Here is a 19,691-nt window from a genome sequence, read left to right as displayed (position 1 = left end):
GCTTGTGTTCAATTGACTGAGATATGTTTTTGTTTTTAATGTCTTATTTTCCATCTGTGCTGTCTCAGTTTGCACCCAGCTGCTGGTGTCGAGGTCAGATGAGGACAACATCAGCTCCTACCTACAACTCATCGACAAGTGCCTTATCCATGAGGTATCCACTCGCTATGAAATGCATAAACAGTACAAATCATACTAGAAACAGACAGTAATGACGTTTTGGACTGATATCATGTCTGCCTGTATGACATTGCAGGTTTGGCTAGCAATGGTTTTCTTTCTTCACAATTGTTTCAAGTTTCATTACTTAAAAATAAGTTAATTTAAAGTTAAAGTAATAACAGCGTTCTGAGGGGCAAATTCGGTAAAGTACTCATAATGTTCCACAAATTTACAGCTAATTTTATCATTTATTCTATTTTTTTTACTGATCGTTATCACTAAGGCATCTGTGATTTGATAACACATTATGTTTGTTGAACATATATTGCAAAACAGGTCTACCCCAAATACATTCAAATAATATGTTTATACATACGTGGAACTGCCCCCCTGTCAACTATTTGCAAATATTATTTTTACAACCTTATCATGAACATTTCCTTTTTTAAAGGAAAAATAAATATGAGTCTTTTTAGTCAACCTGTTACTGAGTTACTTGAGGAAATATTTCAGTTCTAATCAGATCAATGTAAAAGTAAAGACCTGTACAGACCGTACATGGATATACCATGAATCATCTAACCACTCTGTGTCTCTTTAAAACTCTTGATTTCGAGAAACAAGTCAGTTTAATTTGTTGTGACACAATGCACCTGTACATCCTCAGCCAGTCTTCATGTCATCCCTGATTCTTACTTCCTGTTCTCCCCTCCCCCTGCCTGACAGTCCTTCACTGAGACACAGAAGAAGAGGCTGTTGTCATGGAAACAACAGGTCCAGAGGCTGTTCCGGTCCATTCCGAGGAAAACCATCCTTGACATTGCAGGGTACCGACCACAGAGGAGGTAAACATACAGAACTGCAGTAGCTTTCATGTTTTTTTTGTGGCCTGTGATGAAGCAAAATCCCTCTCACTTTGATAAAACAGCCAGAACCTCCAGGTTGTGTGAAAATGATACAGTTCTCTGGTGTCAATTATCATATGAGTGAAAAATGTCAGAAACCATTAGAATGGGTGGTCACAAAGCAAATATGAAATGTAACAGAGAAATTAGTTAGGGAAGGATTTATTTATTCATTTCACTGTGTTTGATGACATCATCACCACTGCTAGAGTAAAGATAAAAAAATTCTAATAATGCGTGTTAATTCAATCTTGAATAAGTAAACTTTATTTTTGAACCTTAGTCTTTCTCCTTCTAAGTCTTGCTCCTTATTGCTAATTAATTGTAAAACTTCTTTGTTTACACAATACGAACCCCTACTATGAAGAATTCAACCAGTGTTTGCTTTTGTCACTTCTCGCCCTGCTGTAGCCGTTTCGGCCAGTCCAACTCTCTCCCGACCTCTAGTTGTGTTGGGAGTAGTGTGTCAGCCAGGAGGAGCCTCCGGCAGTTCCAGATGCCCTCCAGGAGTTTGCCAGTTGCCAGGCTAGGCCCGCTGGGCAGCGGGGGGCTGCTGGGGCCCACGCCCCGCAGCTCTAGCAGCACACCCACCGGCCCCAAGCAGGGGAGACAGGTGAGTCGTTTTGGGAGAAATGAGAGTAAATGAGTTGGGAGAACAGGGAGTACAAGTACAGGCTAGATGACAAGGACAGACTAAAGTTTGATTTAAGGAGTTAAATCACCATGGGTGTAATGGTTTGATGAGCCTTTCAGTTAGCATGTTATTATTTATTAGTATTTACATATTTTTGTATATGTGAAGATAAAATGGCATGAAAGAGTTAATTTCATCGGTATTATCCTGTGGGTGTAGCAACTGGAATTCTGCCTGGTGTTCATGACTGTACAGAGGAACATTTTAAGATGTGTAATAATACATACAAGGATGTTTACAATAACCTGGGCAGCAGAATTCCTCCCTCAGCACGTATTCTTCCTGAAATAGACTTTTTACTCCATGACAAAAAAATGTGGGGTGAGGAAGTGGAGCAGCGGTGGAGTTTTGCGAATGAAGTGAGGTGGATGGAACTTGTAGGCAGGTCACCCCACATACCAGAGGCCCTGCGTCAGTGCCGAACACTGAAACAGGAGGAGCTATGGAGCTGTTTCAGGCCCATCCTGGCACACTTTGGTCCCGGCTGACCCAGTTCATTGGGAACCTCTCTCTCTTTCTCTTTCTCCAACTCTATCTCTATCTATCTATCTATCTATCTATCTATCTATCTATCTATCTATCTATCTATCACTATATCTATCTATGTCTATATCTCTGTCTGTCTGTCTCTGTCTCTCTCTCTCTCTCTCTCTCTCTCTCTCATCCCTTACAATAGGAGGAAATACCTCAGTTCCTCCCCCTTCTTACGTTGGGCTGTCTTGTGCGGGACTGTAGTCTGGATGTGTAGAGAGAGAAGTAGAATGAGGGTGGGAGGGAAATATGTGAGTCATAGTTTGGGAGAGGTAGCTGTGGTGTTGGAGGAGGAGGGGCAGTAAGAGGGAGAGTATGTATGAGTGTGTATGAGAGTGAGAGAGCCAGTCAGAGGCAGTGAGAACAGTGCACAGGCATTTCCTGTTTTTCCCTGGCCTGTGGCACTGGAGGGCCGTGAGGAGGGAGGGGCGTGTGGTAATGGTGTTGGGGGTATAATAGGCAGGTTACAGTGAGGAATTCATGTGGTGAGCGTCTGAGACTGTCATTAGGTGTGGGCCAGACATCCAGACAGGAGCATGGGGGGTGAATATGTTGAAGACGCTCTGGCGTTGATGTTAGACCCAACCCAACACATTTTAGGAAATGAGTGGAAAGTAAGCCCAGGATGTGTGAGCTTAAAATTTCAGCATCAAATTATATCGCATACATGGCTTTGCCTTCTGGGTCATTTTTGGTGGACTCGTTAGCTAATAAAACACCTGTCTAAAATTTGTCTAAATGCAGCAGTTGCACAAAACTCTGCTGTGCATAACTCTCTTTGTACCACAAGGGACACTCAACAAATGCCATGCTGCCCAGGAAATCATTGCATATTATTTTGCTTGACTAGTAAATATTTTTAAATAATTTCTATTTTCCAATACAAAATTTCACTCCAATAGAGGAAAAACTTGATAACACTAATGTTGATGATTGTCATCTCAGCACAATTTAGATTTTATAATAAGGTTAGTTGCACTGTTGAGCAGAAGCTTGTCTGTTCAATAGTTTTTGGGCTGTTCTGAGACAGATGTCCATAAAATGGGCAGATGGGACTGAAACAGTAGATGAGATGCTGTTGTTGGTTTTGATTTCAGCTGTCAGACCATACATGTGTTTTTAACCATAATTATGACACTAATCCTCCAGAGGTGTTGGCATGTTCAACAAGTTAATTTAATGTTAAAACATCCTCCTCAGGGTCTGTGGTTTGCCAACCCTGGAGGAAGCAACAGCATGCCCAGCCGGACCCACAGCTCGGTGCAGAGGACCCGCTCCCTGCCAGTTCACACCACACCACAAACCATGGTCATGTTCCAACAATCTGGTAAGAAATGCTTGGCAACGCACTATTACAAACACACAACACTGGGAGGATGTAACTGACGTAGATGATTCGCAAAATGTATATATAGTATATTTTAATGATTTATAGATGGTGTACGTAGCATAGCAAGTCTGCCCCTTTTAGAATATTTTATGTGCGTCTAAAACTGCTATAAAATCATGACAGGTAGCATAAGATATAGGCACAACGTGCTATCAAAAAACTATGATTTTGATGCCAGCACGTAGTGATGTATCTTGTGTGATAAGTTAATAAAATGTTTTTGACCTTGTTATTGAAACAAGTTATTCATCTTGCTGGATGTGAAAAAATTTGATTTTAGTTTTAAACAGCCGATGGATGACTTCCCTCCGTTTCTATGAAGCCATTTGCTGTAACAACTGCTGTAAACAATTAATTGTTTGTGCTCTGTTTCTTTTTTGTTTGTGTTTGGCCTGGGTGCTGACCATTTTGGCATTCATTGTGTAGTTTTGGCCCTGAAAATATCAATTTTACAAATGAATGATAAATATTACAATTAAGTATTTATATGTTAAAAACCCTAATGTTTGGATGATGGCAAGTATTACTCATAGAGTTTTCAAGCTAATGTGAAGCTCAGAACAATGATTATTGGAAGTATTCACATTCACTTTCTTCTTGTTATCGAGGTGAAAAACCTGTTTAACACAAGAATGGTGTATTGTTTCTCTCAGAGTTCACTGGAATATATTTTCCAGTCCTTGGCTCTTATACTCAGTATGCCCACTCAGGACTGGGTCATGGTAATCAACACTGGGAAGAGTGACTTTTGGTAGCCTCCGCCGAATGGACTTTGTCCCACAGGAACAGTGGACAGTAATAGCACATGCTGGGACTTCCTCCACTCGGTCACAAGCACACACGCAGACAAGAAGTGGCCTTTTTTTAGAATGACGAGGAAAAACAGATTTAAATAAAGCAGGAGTGCGGAGGGAAGTTGAAGGGAGAGTGGAGACTTTATGTGAGAGAGGAAGAGATAGAGGCAGGGAGGGAGGAACGAGTCAGAGGAGTCTCACAATGAGGCTCTTTGTGCGGCGAGGACACAGCTTCCTGGCCCACTTTCCTTCCCTTCCCTCTCTCCCTGACTCCCTCTCTTTTTTAACTTTCCCATCTCTCTCTCACTCTCTTTCCCATCCCTCCATCTCTCATTCTTTGACAACTCTGCAGAGTCATGCACACATAGCAGTCACCCTCAAGGGTGGGTACAGCTGGGTTTCAGCCAGAGTAACTGATTTGAAAGGCTAGACCTCCTCCTTACCCTCCTCTGTTTCTGTGTATATATGGGTTATGTCTTTCTCTGTGCCAACAGATGGATAAAGAGACTTATTAAGCAAGACACAGCAGAGAAAAAAAGAGCGGATGAAGGAACAAGTGTGTGTCTATGTGCAGAGTTTTCATCAGTGTGTGTTTGTGTGCCTGTAAGACTGTGTGTACAGGGGGCGGAGGGGGGTGTGCAGTGGGGGAGTGTTAGGGGGGATTTGGAGCCTATAAATAGCCCAGTGTGGACTACTGGGCCTAACTCAGCTTTTCTCTTTGGCCACAAGGGATTTTCACTGGCCAGCATGTGTTGAAGACTCAGCTAGGGACTAAATGGCTGGAAAGGGTTGCTAGGCTGTGCTGTGGCCCAAATACTACCCCCCAAAACACACACACGCTCCCCCCTCCAGCCTCAATCCAGCCCTCTATAAAACAGCCTCCTCCCTGCTCATAGTTGAGGCTGACATGGTCAACAGTGACCAGCACCTGAGAGAGGAAAAAAGGAAAATAAGAATAAAATAATAAAAGAAAGAATTTATGTGATTAGCATCCGTTAATAAGGTTAGAATGTTGTAACATTATTATTATTATTATGTTACCGGTCGGAAACTGTGGTACTACGATGTATAAATATGTCTGATAAGGAAGTCATTTCTGCTGGCTTGATGATGGGAGGGCTGCAACTAAGGGTTATATTAGGAGTTGTTCCAATTTCGATACCAGTATCGGAAAGGCCATCAATACTGCTGAAAATGCAGGTATTGGCAAGTACATGACTGTATGTATTGAGCTGATACCACGTAAATTAGAAATGGGACCCTGCTGTTTCCTAGTTAGTTCTTTGAGCTCTGCTTAATGTTACACCAGCAATCAGTTCTTCTTCACTGCTCTAAAAGCCAAGACAGGAATTTGCACTGGGCTGCCCCTGGCGACTACTGTTTTTAGAGCGAGGAAATTGATTTCATGTGAATGAGACAGAGCTAGCAACATGTCAGCTATTTGGCAATATTTTACTCTGGATAACCCCACCAGTAAAACAGCAATATAGTCTGTAGGCAGCGCTGTAATTTTGAGGGTTAGCATAAGTGTCCCCAGCGTCAACACCAGCAACCTTATAAAGCATTTGAAGATGCATCACATGAAAGCATGATGAAACTGCTCTCCCCAAACTCTGAGACAGTGAAGGAACACATTCCATGTAGTCTGAAAGACAAGTTCTGTAAGGAAGTTTTAAGGGAATTATGTATTCCTATATTTATTTCAGTTGCTTTTATACTACTGTTTAACCTTTAACCTTTAACCGTCTCTAAAGGAATTGTTATTTATTCCTAGATTTATTAATTTCTTATTTTTTTGTTATGACTGAGATAATAAAAGAATGTTGTATGGCAATCATTGTCTGCAAGGTTTTACCTGAGTCAGGCAATACAACAATGATAGCAATCGTATCATATCCATACAGGGTTAGTAGCATATACAGCTGTTTAAAGGGGGGAAAAAACGCTAGATTGGGAATTGGTATCTGGAAGGAAATAATTGTATCAGAACAACTCTAGTTATAATAACTATGAATTAAACTGCCAATTATCTTCTCAATTAAACAGTTATTTGTTAGTCTTTATATGTCAAAAGGGGCTACGCATTATAGTTAAAAAAAAAAAAAATCAGTTTACAAAGAAAGTCATCCAATGTGAGAAATTGGAACCAATGAATGTGAACGATTAATCAATTACTAAAACAGCTTTCAATACATTTTCTGTCAAAAATCCATATATACTATTAAGCAACTATTAAGCAGCATAAGAAGGCTGTACTGAAATATCAGTGTACCATTCATCCATTTGATGATCAATATCAAGTTTTCTTAATAATTACATGATAATTACATTACAGAAACAGCCTTCTTCCATCTTAAGAACATCTCCAGACTCCACCCCTCTCTTTCTCACTCTGTCACAGAAACACTCATTCATGCCCTCGTTACACCCAGACTGGATTGCTGCAATAGCCTTCTCCTCGGTTTACCCACCCACAGATTAAAAAAACTTCAATATGTACAAAACTCAGCTGCCAGAGTCCTAACTCACACCCGGTCCTGGGAACACATCACCCCCTTCACCACCCTTCAGCACCTGCATTGGCTCCCATTCCAACATCGGACCACTTTTATTACACTTCTTCTCGTTTTTAAATGTCTTAATGGCCTGGCACCTCCCTACCTATCCCGTCTTCTCCACCCCTATACGCCCCCCCGTTCACTACGTTCCTCTGATGCACATTCTTTTGTTTCTGTAAAGTGTCCTTGGGTGACCTGGTGAGTATGAATTTTGTCCCCAATCGAATCCCCCACACGCGCACACACTCATACACTCACACACACACATGTGTGCATGCTCCTGTTGCTGCAGTGCAGTCACTGTTTTGATGTAACATGTGTCTAAGTGCTGGAGTTAACTGTGGGGTATAATCTGATTAGGGCTACACTCTGGTCGGGTGGACAACATTGTCCCAGGGAACTGATCCGATTTCTTTTGTCTTTTTCCAACTCATCTGATGCTGATTTATGAAGAAAAGGGGAAAAAGGGTTTAAGGATTTTCTTGGATCAGTTTCATTGTGACCAAAGGCGTCTGATTAAGAGTGTGTGAGGTCAATGAAAACCTAATGCAGCTTTTCATCTCTTAATGAGTACATTGATATTGTACATCATTTCTGCTATGGAGAGAATCAATCAATGTTTAATATGAATATAATTAAATCTCTGATACTGATGTTTCTTCACATTTGTTTTTGTTGCTGTACAGATGTTCAGTTGCCGGTGACAGAGCCAGACATCAACAATCGCCTTGAGTCTCTGTGTCTGAGTATGACAGAGCACGCCTTGGGAGGTAAGACACAGTTTTAATTGATCCTGATTATTCAACCATAATACATCAGATAGAGTTGCTATCTAGAGAACAATTGTGGTTTAAGAACATGTAAAGCGCTCACTCCCTACACAGTCTGAGTGTATCTTTATCACATGAACACTATCCTGCTGTTAAATGCCTCATGCAGACTTTGATCATATTCGGGATGGGTTGTTTAAATGGATCAATGAATAATGTGCTTATTTATATCCCTCTGTGTATGATGATAAAATTGTCCAGATTTCTGATATCCAAGACACTTCACTGCAGAGAACAGTCTGTCCTTGTTGTTCCAGCAGACTCATCTCAGCTGTTGAGAATTAATCCACTTTGGGATCTGGCTGCCATGGTTTGATTTTAATACTGTTTTGTGGTATTTCTTAAGGTTGTCCCCAGCAACTGAAGACAGATAAACTAGATCAGCGATTTAATGATTTGTTGTCCCCATCCAGCTTCATGCAGGATATGTGACATAAATTAACTAACAACAGTATTAAACTGGCACTAGACAAGGTCTTTGCTTTCACCTGTCATTATGAAGTAAATGTTTAGTGAACAATGTAATGGCTTTAGACTAATTGCACCAGATATGTTACGATTGGTTTTGTAAAAACCACACTTTCACTGTGAAGTTTTAGTTGCCACTGGGCATGAAATGTTCCAGGAGAATGACAGCTCACTGGCAGTGTAGTCAGACTTGAAGCCTTGTGCCATCATCACTAAACAATTACTAAAACAGAGTTTTCCCTCCAAAGTAAATCTTTTTGACACTTTAGGTACATTTTAGCACTCCACAGGTAGCTGACAGCTACCAACTACTGATATACCAACAAGCTTATCTGGGCTCCTCTAACAGGGTTAATACGATGACATACTTGCACATAAGAATTAGGGTTGTTCAGATATACCAATACAGTTTTGGAAATAGGAAATACTGATACTGCGGTAGATCAGCGTGCACATGAGTCTATTCACTGATTTGATACTACATAATATATTTATAAGAAACAGCACCCTGCTACTTGCTAGCAGCATTGTGTACACCTGTATGCAACTCATCAGATTTATTTTCTGCATGGCATTCTGTATATATCTTGAATAAAAATTAAAGCAGGACGTGCTGTGACGCTGAACAGGGCTGCAGTTGGATCAACTCAATCAGAAATTCTGTGTTATATTAAAAGCTAGGGCTGTAACGGCAGAATCGCGACACAACTTCCAGTCTGGATCCAGCCCTATGAGCTATAAGTAGCCCCTTTCACATAGCGACGCCGTTGGTCGTTCACACATCACAAAGCACTGCTGGAGTAAAGACGAACTGCTGTGTAATTCACACAGAAAGCCGGCGCTGCGGCTCCTAAAGAGACGTGACGGTACACGACATGATGACGACGTGTGAGTGGTGCCCCCATCTAAACCCGCGGATAATTTATTATCATATGGTTGCTGTTTTAATGTGTCGTGATTGAGATCCTGACCCACCAAACATCCTGGAAAGTGACAAAGTTACGTTTTTCGCTCTAAATTACATAATTGCCGGTGACGGGCGCTGTTTTTCGGGCAGAAATGTGACGAGGAGCCGGTAGGACAGACGCCTCTCCACGTACAGCTGCGGTATATTTTTCCTCATATAAGTTGACAAATAAAGACAGTAATAGTTACTACGTTACCTTCGTTTGCTTCTGTAATGTTGCTTTGTTGGACATTTCTCTTTATTTAGTTGAGTGAGGGACCTGTGCAGACCATCCGATAGACACGCCCTCCATACTCGCAGCCGGCTGATCCATTCACACTGGTTCAGTTTGCCAATACTGCGTCTCTGATACTATCAGATGAGTATCATATACAGAAGTTATTGAAATGTTGCATGAATAAAATGTTTAATTATTGAAAAAAAAATCGAGGTTTGTATTGAATCGTGGGTCAAAAATCATGATACAAACTGAATCCTGAGTTTGGTGTATTGTTACAGCCCTATTAAAAGCCAAAAGCTCCACCGTGTCCAAAAGTCACATCAGTCAATCAGTTATTGGGTAATATTCAGGCTCAGCCACCTTAGTTGATCTTAACACTGATCGTAAGGTTGACTGGCCCGCTCCAACTCACAGTCAATCATCCTTTTGTGTGAACAGCTTAAAATCTGCAGGCTTTGGCCCATCCATAACTCCAGACTTGTTGGAGACCAACATGGCTTTTCACATCTGTTATATTTGGTTGGTCCAGTCAGGCCAAGCAGGTCCAAAACTCACCAAGTTGAAATCTGACAGCGATTCTGTCAACAGCCGAGGTGAGTTCAGCTCAAGAGGGAAATAAAATGAGAATTTGGTTTAGTGAACGCTCAAATGTATTTGATACTATCAGATATGACCTGCTATACAGCTTTATTATTTTTATTTGCATTACATTATATTTTATTTTAACTATAACTTGACTTAAAGAAATCTCATACAAAGTTCTTCATCCAAATTATCTTGCAACTGCAAGTTGATGAGTGACTGTTGGAACAGTGGTTTGTTTTGTTCATATTTAACCGTAGAGGAAAAAATGGGGAAACATTTTTGAATGTAGGCATGTGATTTTTCCGGATTTTTCCGGAAATCCGGATTTTTCGACATAAAAATGCGACCCTCGTGAATATATGCAAATCCGCTTTTTTGGGAGGGGGGAGTAGGACTGGCGTACCGCCACTAACCACCAATAGGTTTTAACAGACAAGGTGTTTATTTGGGACAAGTGTTTAATTCCCTCCTTACAAAAATCCGGGATGAAAATGTCACAAACTTCTCCAGCTTCTCGGTGAATTCTCCGGTATCCTGCTGGGCAATAGTTGTCTTCTGCCAGTGAAGTTGTTGCAGCTGAGGAAACGATTCAGCCAACCAGCACTCGTAGCAAACTCCTCATCTCTGCTGTCACTCACGGTGGCGTACATTTGTTTCTCCGTCGCCCTGATCATTTTGCGGGACACTCTCGTCGTTTGCTGATAACTAATTCCCGCATGTTTATCTAAAGCTCCTCGCCAGCCTTCTTCCTCCCTCCAGCAGGCAGCCTGGCCCTGTTGCTGTCCTCCTCGGACAGACGCTGAAGCTGCGTTTGATTTTTTCACCAATCTCTCCCTCTCTTGGGGTCAACAGAGAAACATCTAGCGGCTGCTTCTCCCGAGTTTTCCTCTGCATATTTTAAGACAGAAAGTTTGCTGCTCCGGAGTCATGGCGATCATCAGTGTGATGACTGACAGAAAGCAAGGACGATACGTGAAAAAGGCGAAGAAAAAAATCGTGCAGTGTCAGTGGTCACGTCTTCTTCCTTGATGTTTTTTTTTTTTTATATATAAATTAGACTCTATTAGAATCTAAATTAGATTAGGCATTAATTTGGAACTGGTGGTTATTTACCAAAATACACATCTGCACCCATCGCTTAAAGGGGACCACATGATGTGTTTTATTATGTTTTTATGTGTTAACAGCTGCTAATGTATGTGACGCTGTTACTGTGATGATACATGACAGTTAAATATTGAATCTGTCTATAATAACCACATCCTGACATGTAACTGTGATTTTTGATAATTTAAGTACTAATAATAGCAATCATGACAAAAAATTTACATAGACTGCAGATCACGATAAGAAGCTGCAACTGGCAGTGAGCTGCTTTCTTTTCTTTTAGCAGTGAAGTGATATACTCCATGACAGAATATTATAAAATATGATGATGTATAAAATAACATTTAATGGTAAAAAAAGTGCAGTTGCAGTAGACTTCTATTATAAATATGCAGCATATATATAGTTTTTATTATTATTATTATTATTATTATTATTATTATTATTATTATCATTTTTATTATGACTACTATTTTTCTGCATATTCTTGACTTTGAATGGGAGCTGCTGTAAAGCATTTCTGTTTCTGATTCATATATATTATGCAATCAGTTGTCCAAATTTTAAGTTAAATTAAATGAACCAAGACAGATGTCACATTGTTGTAGTTATTATAGACACAGATTCAATATTTAAGTTTCATTTATCATCACAGTAACAGCGTTACACACCAGCCCCCCCCACGGGTCGTATAATTTCCTGCTTTTTTATCTTTGTCCAATCACATCCCTATGAATGACAGAAAAGGTAGGATGAGATGTCTAATCACCTTGTTTATGAGGCTGCATCATAGTCCTGCTTCTTCATGTGGACATGTTTATGTTGACAGGGATCAACAGGGTTTAAAACTAGTCCTCAGTCTTTGGTTATCCATCCACTCTAAGCAGGCATTCTAAACCACTAAAACATTTGATCATTTTATTACACTGGTCTCAGGTTCAGTGTGACTAGGTTTTGTGAAGTGATAAATAATTGTTAAGGAATCTCAGACAGCTGACCATTATATATTTTTGAGATTGTTGACGTTTTGCTGTTTTGGCAAACTTAATACATTTGAACATTGAACACAGATATACATCCTTCAGCATTATAATGCAGTGGCCTGAGTCAAGATGGTGACCTAAGCAGAATGTTCCCATGTACAGTGAATTTTAGTCTGGGTCAAAGTTAGTGCCAACTTCCCCCCATCCTGAGGTGTAGACAGTGGGCCTCAGTGAGCGCCAGACAAGTGCTGCTGTGTGTGTGTGTGTGTGTGTGTGTGTGTGTGTGTGTGTGTGTGTGTGTGTGTGTGTGTGTGTGTGTGTGTGTGTGTGTGTGTGTGTGTGTGTGTGGTGTTCATTTAAATGAAAAACTGTCTTGGTGATGTACTTTCAGATTTTCTCCTCTTGTACATAATGTCTGACCTTAAAACAATCAGTTGTCTGACATTTAGACATAATACCAGTTCTGCACAGGAGTTTCAATGTCTCTTAGAATATCTTTAGAATATAACAGGTCAGACTGCACAAAAATAAGGCATATCTCTTTCTTTTTTTCTCTGGACGACTGCATGTGTGAAATAAACCTAAAAAAAATCTCTTAAGATCGCAAACAATTCAATAACAAACTTGAAACAAATGTGTACTGATAGCTGTAGCTGCTCTGCTTACACCTGACTCATGTGTTGTTCAGGATATTATGTACTTTGCTGTACTACTCTACAACAGCTCATAATGAAATTAACCTGCCCTTTCAGTATCATGATGGAGTCTTTTTGGAATCAAAATGTCCACTAGTGCGTAGCCTGATAACATTTTTCTCTTCAGCCACACCAGAGGCAACAGCTGTCAGACTGTTGTTTTTCTCTGAAAGGCTCTATCAGTATTTTGACAGATGTGTTGTTCTCTCACCATGACAGTGTGGACCCTTGCCCCTCACTGTTCACCAAGTCAGAAAAGCTTTGGGCCTTCTTTACTAACAGATGAGGGCAATCACATTAAATCTTATGCATACAAGGCTTACAGTCAGTACTCTGTAGCCCAAATAGGCTTACAAACAACTTACTTATAATGTAGTTTTTAAAAAAAAAGTTTTTTGGGGGGGGGGGGGGGATTTTGGAGATCTGAATTCAGGGAGGAGCATGAAAGCTAAATGTTGCCTCTACAGCCATTTGGGCTCTCAGTATAGTGATGAAGCTAGCACAGGGTCACCTCAAGCATCTGTTTTCCCCACAAAGAACATACACATCACATACGTTGGTGCCTGACAGCTAAGAGATCTGAAATGATTCCCTGGACCAGCTTATTCTTACTCAGGGTCACAGGAAGACTGAAGCCTGTCCAAGCATGTAGGTGGAGAAAGACACTGGGACGGTTAGTGATAGGAGCATGACGACTCAAGGCTGCCTTTATACTCTTCAGGTTTACAGTTCTGTCTTCATAGGGACCCTTAAATCACATTAACAGCACTAACACTCTATATGTTCACTGAGTTAAATCTTGATGCCTATTCTTCTCTCTGCTGTTTCTTTTTAGACGGTGCTGACCGCACATCAACAATATGAAACGAGGACCTGACTGAGAGCAGTAGGACAGCGCAGGTTCACGAGGCTCTCTCCCGATAAGTCATCTCGAGGTCACCAGCCCTCCTGTCCCCTCTCCCTGTAGCCAATGGTAGAGCTCAACCAAAGGATCGGGCAGGATCCAAGAAACACAAGAGAGCCGCTCATCAAACGGCAAACACAAGCTATCACATTGGCACCGTCCATTGGGTCGGAAAAACACACTTCCTGCTCCGCCAGCATGCTCACAGTCACCTGCATCTGGGTGAGGAGAGAGAAAAGCTGAACACCGCCTGGACAGTGTGTGAACAGCGCCCCCCTCTGGGGAGCCCAGAAGCAGTGCTGCAGTCCAGTCAGCCACAGCAGAAGGGAGAATCTGGCCTGTGGATCAGGGCCCAGTAAGACTGAGGCCCTTTCCCTCTCCGACACCCTATGGTCCCCGCACATCGACCACAGCTCGTGGCATCTTTCAAATCCATAACAGTACCTCAGACCCAAAAACAAGACGAGACAAGCAGAGCTAGAAGGACGCAGAAGGAAGTTTGGGATTTCCTTTACTGTTTTCAGTGAGGACGCTTGTAGAGCTCGGGAAGGCCTCTTCCTCAGTAATGGGTGGCAAAAAAAATCATTTATTTGTATTGTATGTATTTATTGTTTACATAATGATGCTACTTTCAAAGGGTACAGAAACATGTATGAATTTCAGGTATGAATTGTGTATTATTCTGTAAAGCCTTGGCTGTCTACCAGCTTTACGTCCCATGAGTAGCCATCACGCTAGTTTACAACCAACGTGCTTATTCTTTATTTTAACAGCCGACGGCAAAGACATGTTGGCTTGAACTTTTACCAAGAGGGAATGTGAGAGGAGGTAGAGCAGACGTGTGGAGAGGGGCAAGAGGGAGAAGGTGATGTGGAGAAAGACACAGGAAGTAGTAGAATAAAGGATTGAGCTGAAGTGATACTGGACAGGGAAGCGGATGTTTGGAAGAGGAAGACATCAGAGGCAGGACCTCTGATCGGCTGATGATGACAGAGGAAGATGATGTCATGTCTAATCATATTGTGAGTCTTTGAGTGAGTGTAGGAGGAAGAGAATCTGGCACCGGTCAGTTACATATTTTAATCCATAGCATGTAGTCTATGAACTCTTTGAATTTAGAGCCGTTGTAGGCGCAACACAATGAAAATGTAGGTTTTTATACTCGTAAATGGGAGATTAATACAGCTGTCTGCATGTTCAGATAAGGAGTTTAGTTGTTTTTCTAAAGCAGGGTGATATGCTTAAGCTGCATGTTACAACTAAATATCTTTCTTGGAGGAAAGGAAGATTGTGAAACGTGTGAAACGCGGGGCGGCAGAAACAAAAACAGGAGGTTGATTTGGTTTCCACTCGGACCCTGTTGCTCAGAGAATTGCAACACTGGAGAAATCACACACTGTCAATCCATGAAGGGTAGTTTTCCCAGAGATTGTCTCATTAGTGCTTACCTCCACCTGCTGGCCAAACACAGTCATGGCAGGACAGACACTGAAGCCTATGGACACACTGGCACTCTGCAGATCATTGAAAATTCATTCATGAGCAACATTTGGGGAGATATCAGAGCTGCAGCCTGTGTAACATGCGTCTATGTCTGTTCTGTCAGTGCAGGCCTACATGGAATTTATTTTCTTTTTTTTTTTAAGTTTCATGGTTATTCTGTGTCTTAATATTTAATCCTCAGTTTTTGTGTCTGATACAGACTTTATAAGAATAGGTTTATATAGAAATAAGCTGGATAGGAAACCCCCACCTCTGTGCCGCTTTCAACTGAGCACATATGCTGAGAGTACTGACCCTAAATGGTCATCAGTGAGGGTTATTGATGATTATTATTGTTTAGTTTCTTCATTAGTTTGTTGCAATTTTATAGTACTTCCTTTGTATCCTGCACTTGATATGATAATGTGATACACTAAAATCCAAATGTTTAAGGCTCAAAGAAACTGTTTGGAGCTTTGGAGGCGGATCAAATGGAGCATATAGAGGAGATGAGATCCACACCCGCTCTCGACCGTAGAGCTTCAGTCTCAGCGGACAGATGAGAGTCAGGCGGTAGAACCACAACAGGTGGTGATGTTGAATCTCACAGCAGAGATGGAAAGCTGTAATTGACTTTAAACAACTTCTGTTTGTCTGGTGGTGGATGTTGGAGGTGAAAATACTCAGTTAAAGGATCATACCAGTGTTTGTGCATGTTTTAGCCTATGTGCTTCCATTTGAAAACATGTCATACTTTTTTTTATGTCTTTCTTTCAAGCAAACACAAGTTTTCACTCATTTCATTACGATATTATTTTAATCTAAATAGTTTCAAATGAGCCCGCATTCAGAGTAAATAAATAGCATGTCTGCATTTACTTTTACAAGTTGCAGTGCAGGTTTTCTAAAAGATCTGTACACACAAACAAACCCCACAGCAAAAAGTGACAAAAATAAATGCAGCCATGGCGTTTGCTGTGACGAATGCAGTTTTATACCGAAACAGGATAACTACAAGTTTGGACAATCGTAATGTATAAATTTAAACACTACAGTACACTGACGTTCTCAATGTGTTCACTTCTTTAAAGGGAGTAAAACATGCAGAAATTCTGTTATGGTGACTTACTCTGCCTCTGACAGACTGGATCGGTGCATGCTCAGACAAACAGTCCACACACACACCAGATTTTTGTCTCAGTATTTCGAGTGTGTTTGTGTGTGTTTTCTGCTCTTATACTTTGAGTCTATAAGAGCCAATCAGATGTGTTCAGTACGTCTTTGAACGAAGATGAAGACTCCACCAAAGCATGAATGTGACATGAACCCGTTTTAATCCTGAATGGAGAAACTGATGTTACACCTTTTGACGCGTTTTGTTTTTTCTGATGCTCCTCACAGAGAATCAGACTGTTTCAGAGTCACTGCCATATGAATCAGTACTTAAAGTAGAAACAGTTATTTATTCTTTTTTTTTTTTTTTTTTTTTTTTTTTTTTTTTTTCAGAATTTTTGCAGAGGTGATACTTTTACTCATTTAGGTGTATTATTATTTAAAGTACCATATGTATTAACATGTTATGGCTGGTGACCATACGTACATCTCAAATATTAACATAGTTATTGTTGACTTTAAGTATTTTCTTCTTTTATTTTTTTGTTGCTGTTGTTGAACTATAATCTTGTTTGTATCTATCAGTGTCATGTTGAGATTTTTCATGTGAAGCTTTGCTGTCGTAGCGCAGCCAATAGCTGGAGCCGGTTCATCACAGACACATCCATTCATGTTCGGTTACAGAATTCACGTCTGGCGGGCTGTCGGCAAACAAAACAGTGGTGTATCGTTGTAGTCTTTGGCAGGCCGGGAAGTAGATTGGTCCATTCTGACCTGGAGGCTGATCTTGTTGCTGTTGGCATATTAGCGCCTGAGTGGGAGCGATTTATACTGTAGGTTTGTATGTTACTTTAAAGGATAAGGCTGGTGTTCATCTTTATTGTTGGGGACTAGCTTTAGCAGTGGATTAATCCACATGTGTTGCTCTAGTGAGTATTCGGGGCTGCAGGATAGTATATTTTGGATTGAGTCAAAATAAACTAAAGTTTGTGTGTTTGTCAGGCTTTGATACACGCACAATAGAACCAGTCAAATTTAGGGATCGACCGATGTGTTTTCCAGGGCTGATACAGATGGAGCTAATATACATTTGCAACAAAAATCTAAATCTTAGTGTCAATATCTAGAATAAAAAGTGATTGAAAGTAACTTCATACAGTTTTGAGGTACTTTACTTGAATATTTCTATTTTCTGCTACTCTATACTTTCACTCCACTACATTTATTTGATAACTTTAGTCACTAGTTACTAGTTACTTTGCAGATTCAGAGTTGTGGGCCGGAAAGAGAAAGCATACCGATAATCAGCGATGTCGCTAATCGGTCTCTCCCTTATACTGTGTATTAACCATAACTTCCAGGTAGAAAAACCTCTTTGTCGTGTTTATGTTGACATATAGTTTTATTGTGGTTTTGGTGTTTTCATTGGATTTGCGCAGCGGATAGTAGAGACTTTCAGCAGCCTTATCCTTTAAACATGTTTCACATCACTCATTAAAATGACCTGCAGTCAGTATGTAGTAATGTATTCAAAGGGATTCATGGAACTGTTGTTTTTGTTGCAGTATTTTCTTTTACTATCATACCACGTTGCAATGTTTGAGTTATAAAGGTGTTGATACAAAAGAGCAGGAGATTTGTTTCAGTTTTGCATTCAAGCGCGAGTTGTTGTCTGTGGCACGTTATATAGAACAGAGTTTAAATAACCTGAGTTTATGTGATTTTTCTAGGTGACATAACAGTAAAGTTACATGTTTGGTATTGAGAGTTCAGAACAACAGCACATGCCTCCAGTCTCTACTCAGCCTTGGTTTCCTGCAGCATCTCTTTGTCAAAGACACATGAACTCAGAACAGACCTTTGACGGGACATTGGAGGGTTATAGCTCTGAGGTCTGGATCCATTACACATCTCTTCAAACCAAATGCTTTATTTTTAATGTTTTCTAAATGCATATCAGCTCTGTGGGTGTCCAGGAGTGCTTCTAACGCTGTGCAAACTGCAGTATTAACAGTTAGATAACGCCTTGATATTCCAAAAACATTTAATGTACTTTAAGTCGAGACATATATGCTGTTTTGTATCTTTTATTTGTGTCATAGATTCTGCAGTTTAGTCAGATGATGTCATTATGGGATGCCAAGACTTGTTTTTTTTTTGTTTTGTTTTCTTCTCTGTTGTAAATGCAGCAGCATCCATTCTGTAACAAAGTGTTACCGCTTGACTGTGCTCCTTAAGTCATTTAGTTTTATTTTATCAAAGAGCCGATGTCCTGTATTGACTGCAGGCTTACGTATATATTTGACAAAAGATTATTGTATGTTTAATAATAAAAAAACACAAAAAAGACAAAAAATTGAAGAAAATGCAGAAAAAAGAAAAGGAGAAAATTGAAAAAACAGTGTAATTTATATTTTAAAACTGCATGCACAAGGCTGGGAAAGTCATATTTAGAATAACAAATGGCAGTGCCTTTTTTGTACTCGAGACATTCACCCCAAATGTAAATGGTTTTATATAGACTTTAAAAACTGTAACGTTACAGGATGAAACTAGTGACAGCTGTGTCGGGTCACGTTCACTCTGCAGCTCTGTAAGTGTCGAATTCAGATTGTGTCCTCTTGTTCCTCGATGATCCGTGGATATGTTAAGGAAATAAATGATTTAATTTGTAATGCGCTTTTCAAACTTTTCCAAATCATAAATCTGATCCAACCCTGACCCGTTGTCATGTGACCAAATTATTGATGCAGGTTTAATGATCATTGTGTCCTAAAATGCACTTAACGAAAACAGGAAAGAATGTCTGTCCATCATGAGCAGGTGATGTCCTCAGAGAGCTTTTCTCATCTGACCAAGTCAGACAATATCACATTTGAGTGGCTGTAACAGTCAGTCGCCATTTCAGCCTGAAAAATCACTTAATTGAATTATTAATTTTCAAAGAACAACAAGCTCACAGATACCCTCCTCAATTTGAGCTGTCAGTTTATTCCGCGGCAGTCCGATGCATCCATTCTCAAAATTGTATAAAGATCGGTGATAACATGCTACCATAGCTCAACATTGACAGACATATTGAGGGGACATGAGAAACCGTCTAAGTCTAAAGATTTATGAAGTAAAGATGATTATCTCCCATATTTACGAAATCCAGTTAAATTATGCAATAAAGCTTCAAATTTACCGTCCAAGTAGATTTGTACGTTCTTTGGATGTTAAACCTTCTCTAATGAAAGCAGCTTCCAGTCTGATTTGTGCTGCTGTCAGAAACTACATGTGAACATTCAAACACAAACCTGA

General features: G+C 40.3%; 1 protein-coding gene across 3 annotated transcripts in view; it reads left to right on the top strand.

Annotated features, from left to right (window-relative positions):
• The window catches only part of samd4a (sterile alpha motif domain containing 4A), a 66,641-nt gene extending 47,532 nt beyond the window's left edge, over positions 1 to 19,109 (top strand). For all 3 annotated transcript variants that reach the window (XM_030414428.1, XM_030414427.1, XM_030414426.1), the window contains 6 exons: positions 69 to 154; positions 889 to 1,007; positions 1,479 to 1,680; positions 3,493 to 3,619; positions 7,721 to 7,804; positions 13,725 to 19,109. In XM_030414428.1, the coding sequence (XP_030270288.1) occupies positions 69 to 154; positions 889 to 1,007; positions 1,479 to 1,680; positions 3,493 to 3,619; positions 7,721 to 7,804; positions 13,725 to 13,753 (647 nt within the window). In that variant the 3' untranslated portion in view covers positions 13,754 to 19,109. The remainder of the gene's footprint in view (positions 1 to 68; positions 155 to 888; positions 1,008 to 1,478; positions 1,681 to 3,492; positions 3,620 to 7,720; positions 7,805 to 13,724) is intronic.
• The last annotated feature ends 582 nt before the right edge of the window (positions 19,110 to 19,691 follow it).

The sequence above is a fragment of the Sparus aurata genome, chromosome 4 (genome assembly GCF_900880675.1).
Source record: "Sparus aurata chromosome 4, fSpaAur1.1, whole genome shotgun sequence".
In the NCBI taxonomy this organism is placed as follows: Eukaryota; Metazoa; Chordata; class Actinopteri; order Spariformes; family Sparidae; genus Sparus; species Sparus aurata.
This window is presented reverse-complemented; position numbering and strand designations above follow the sequence as displayed.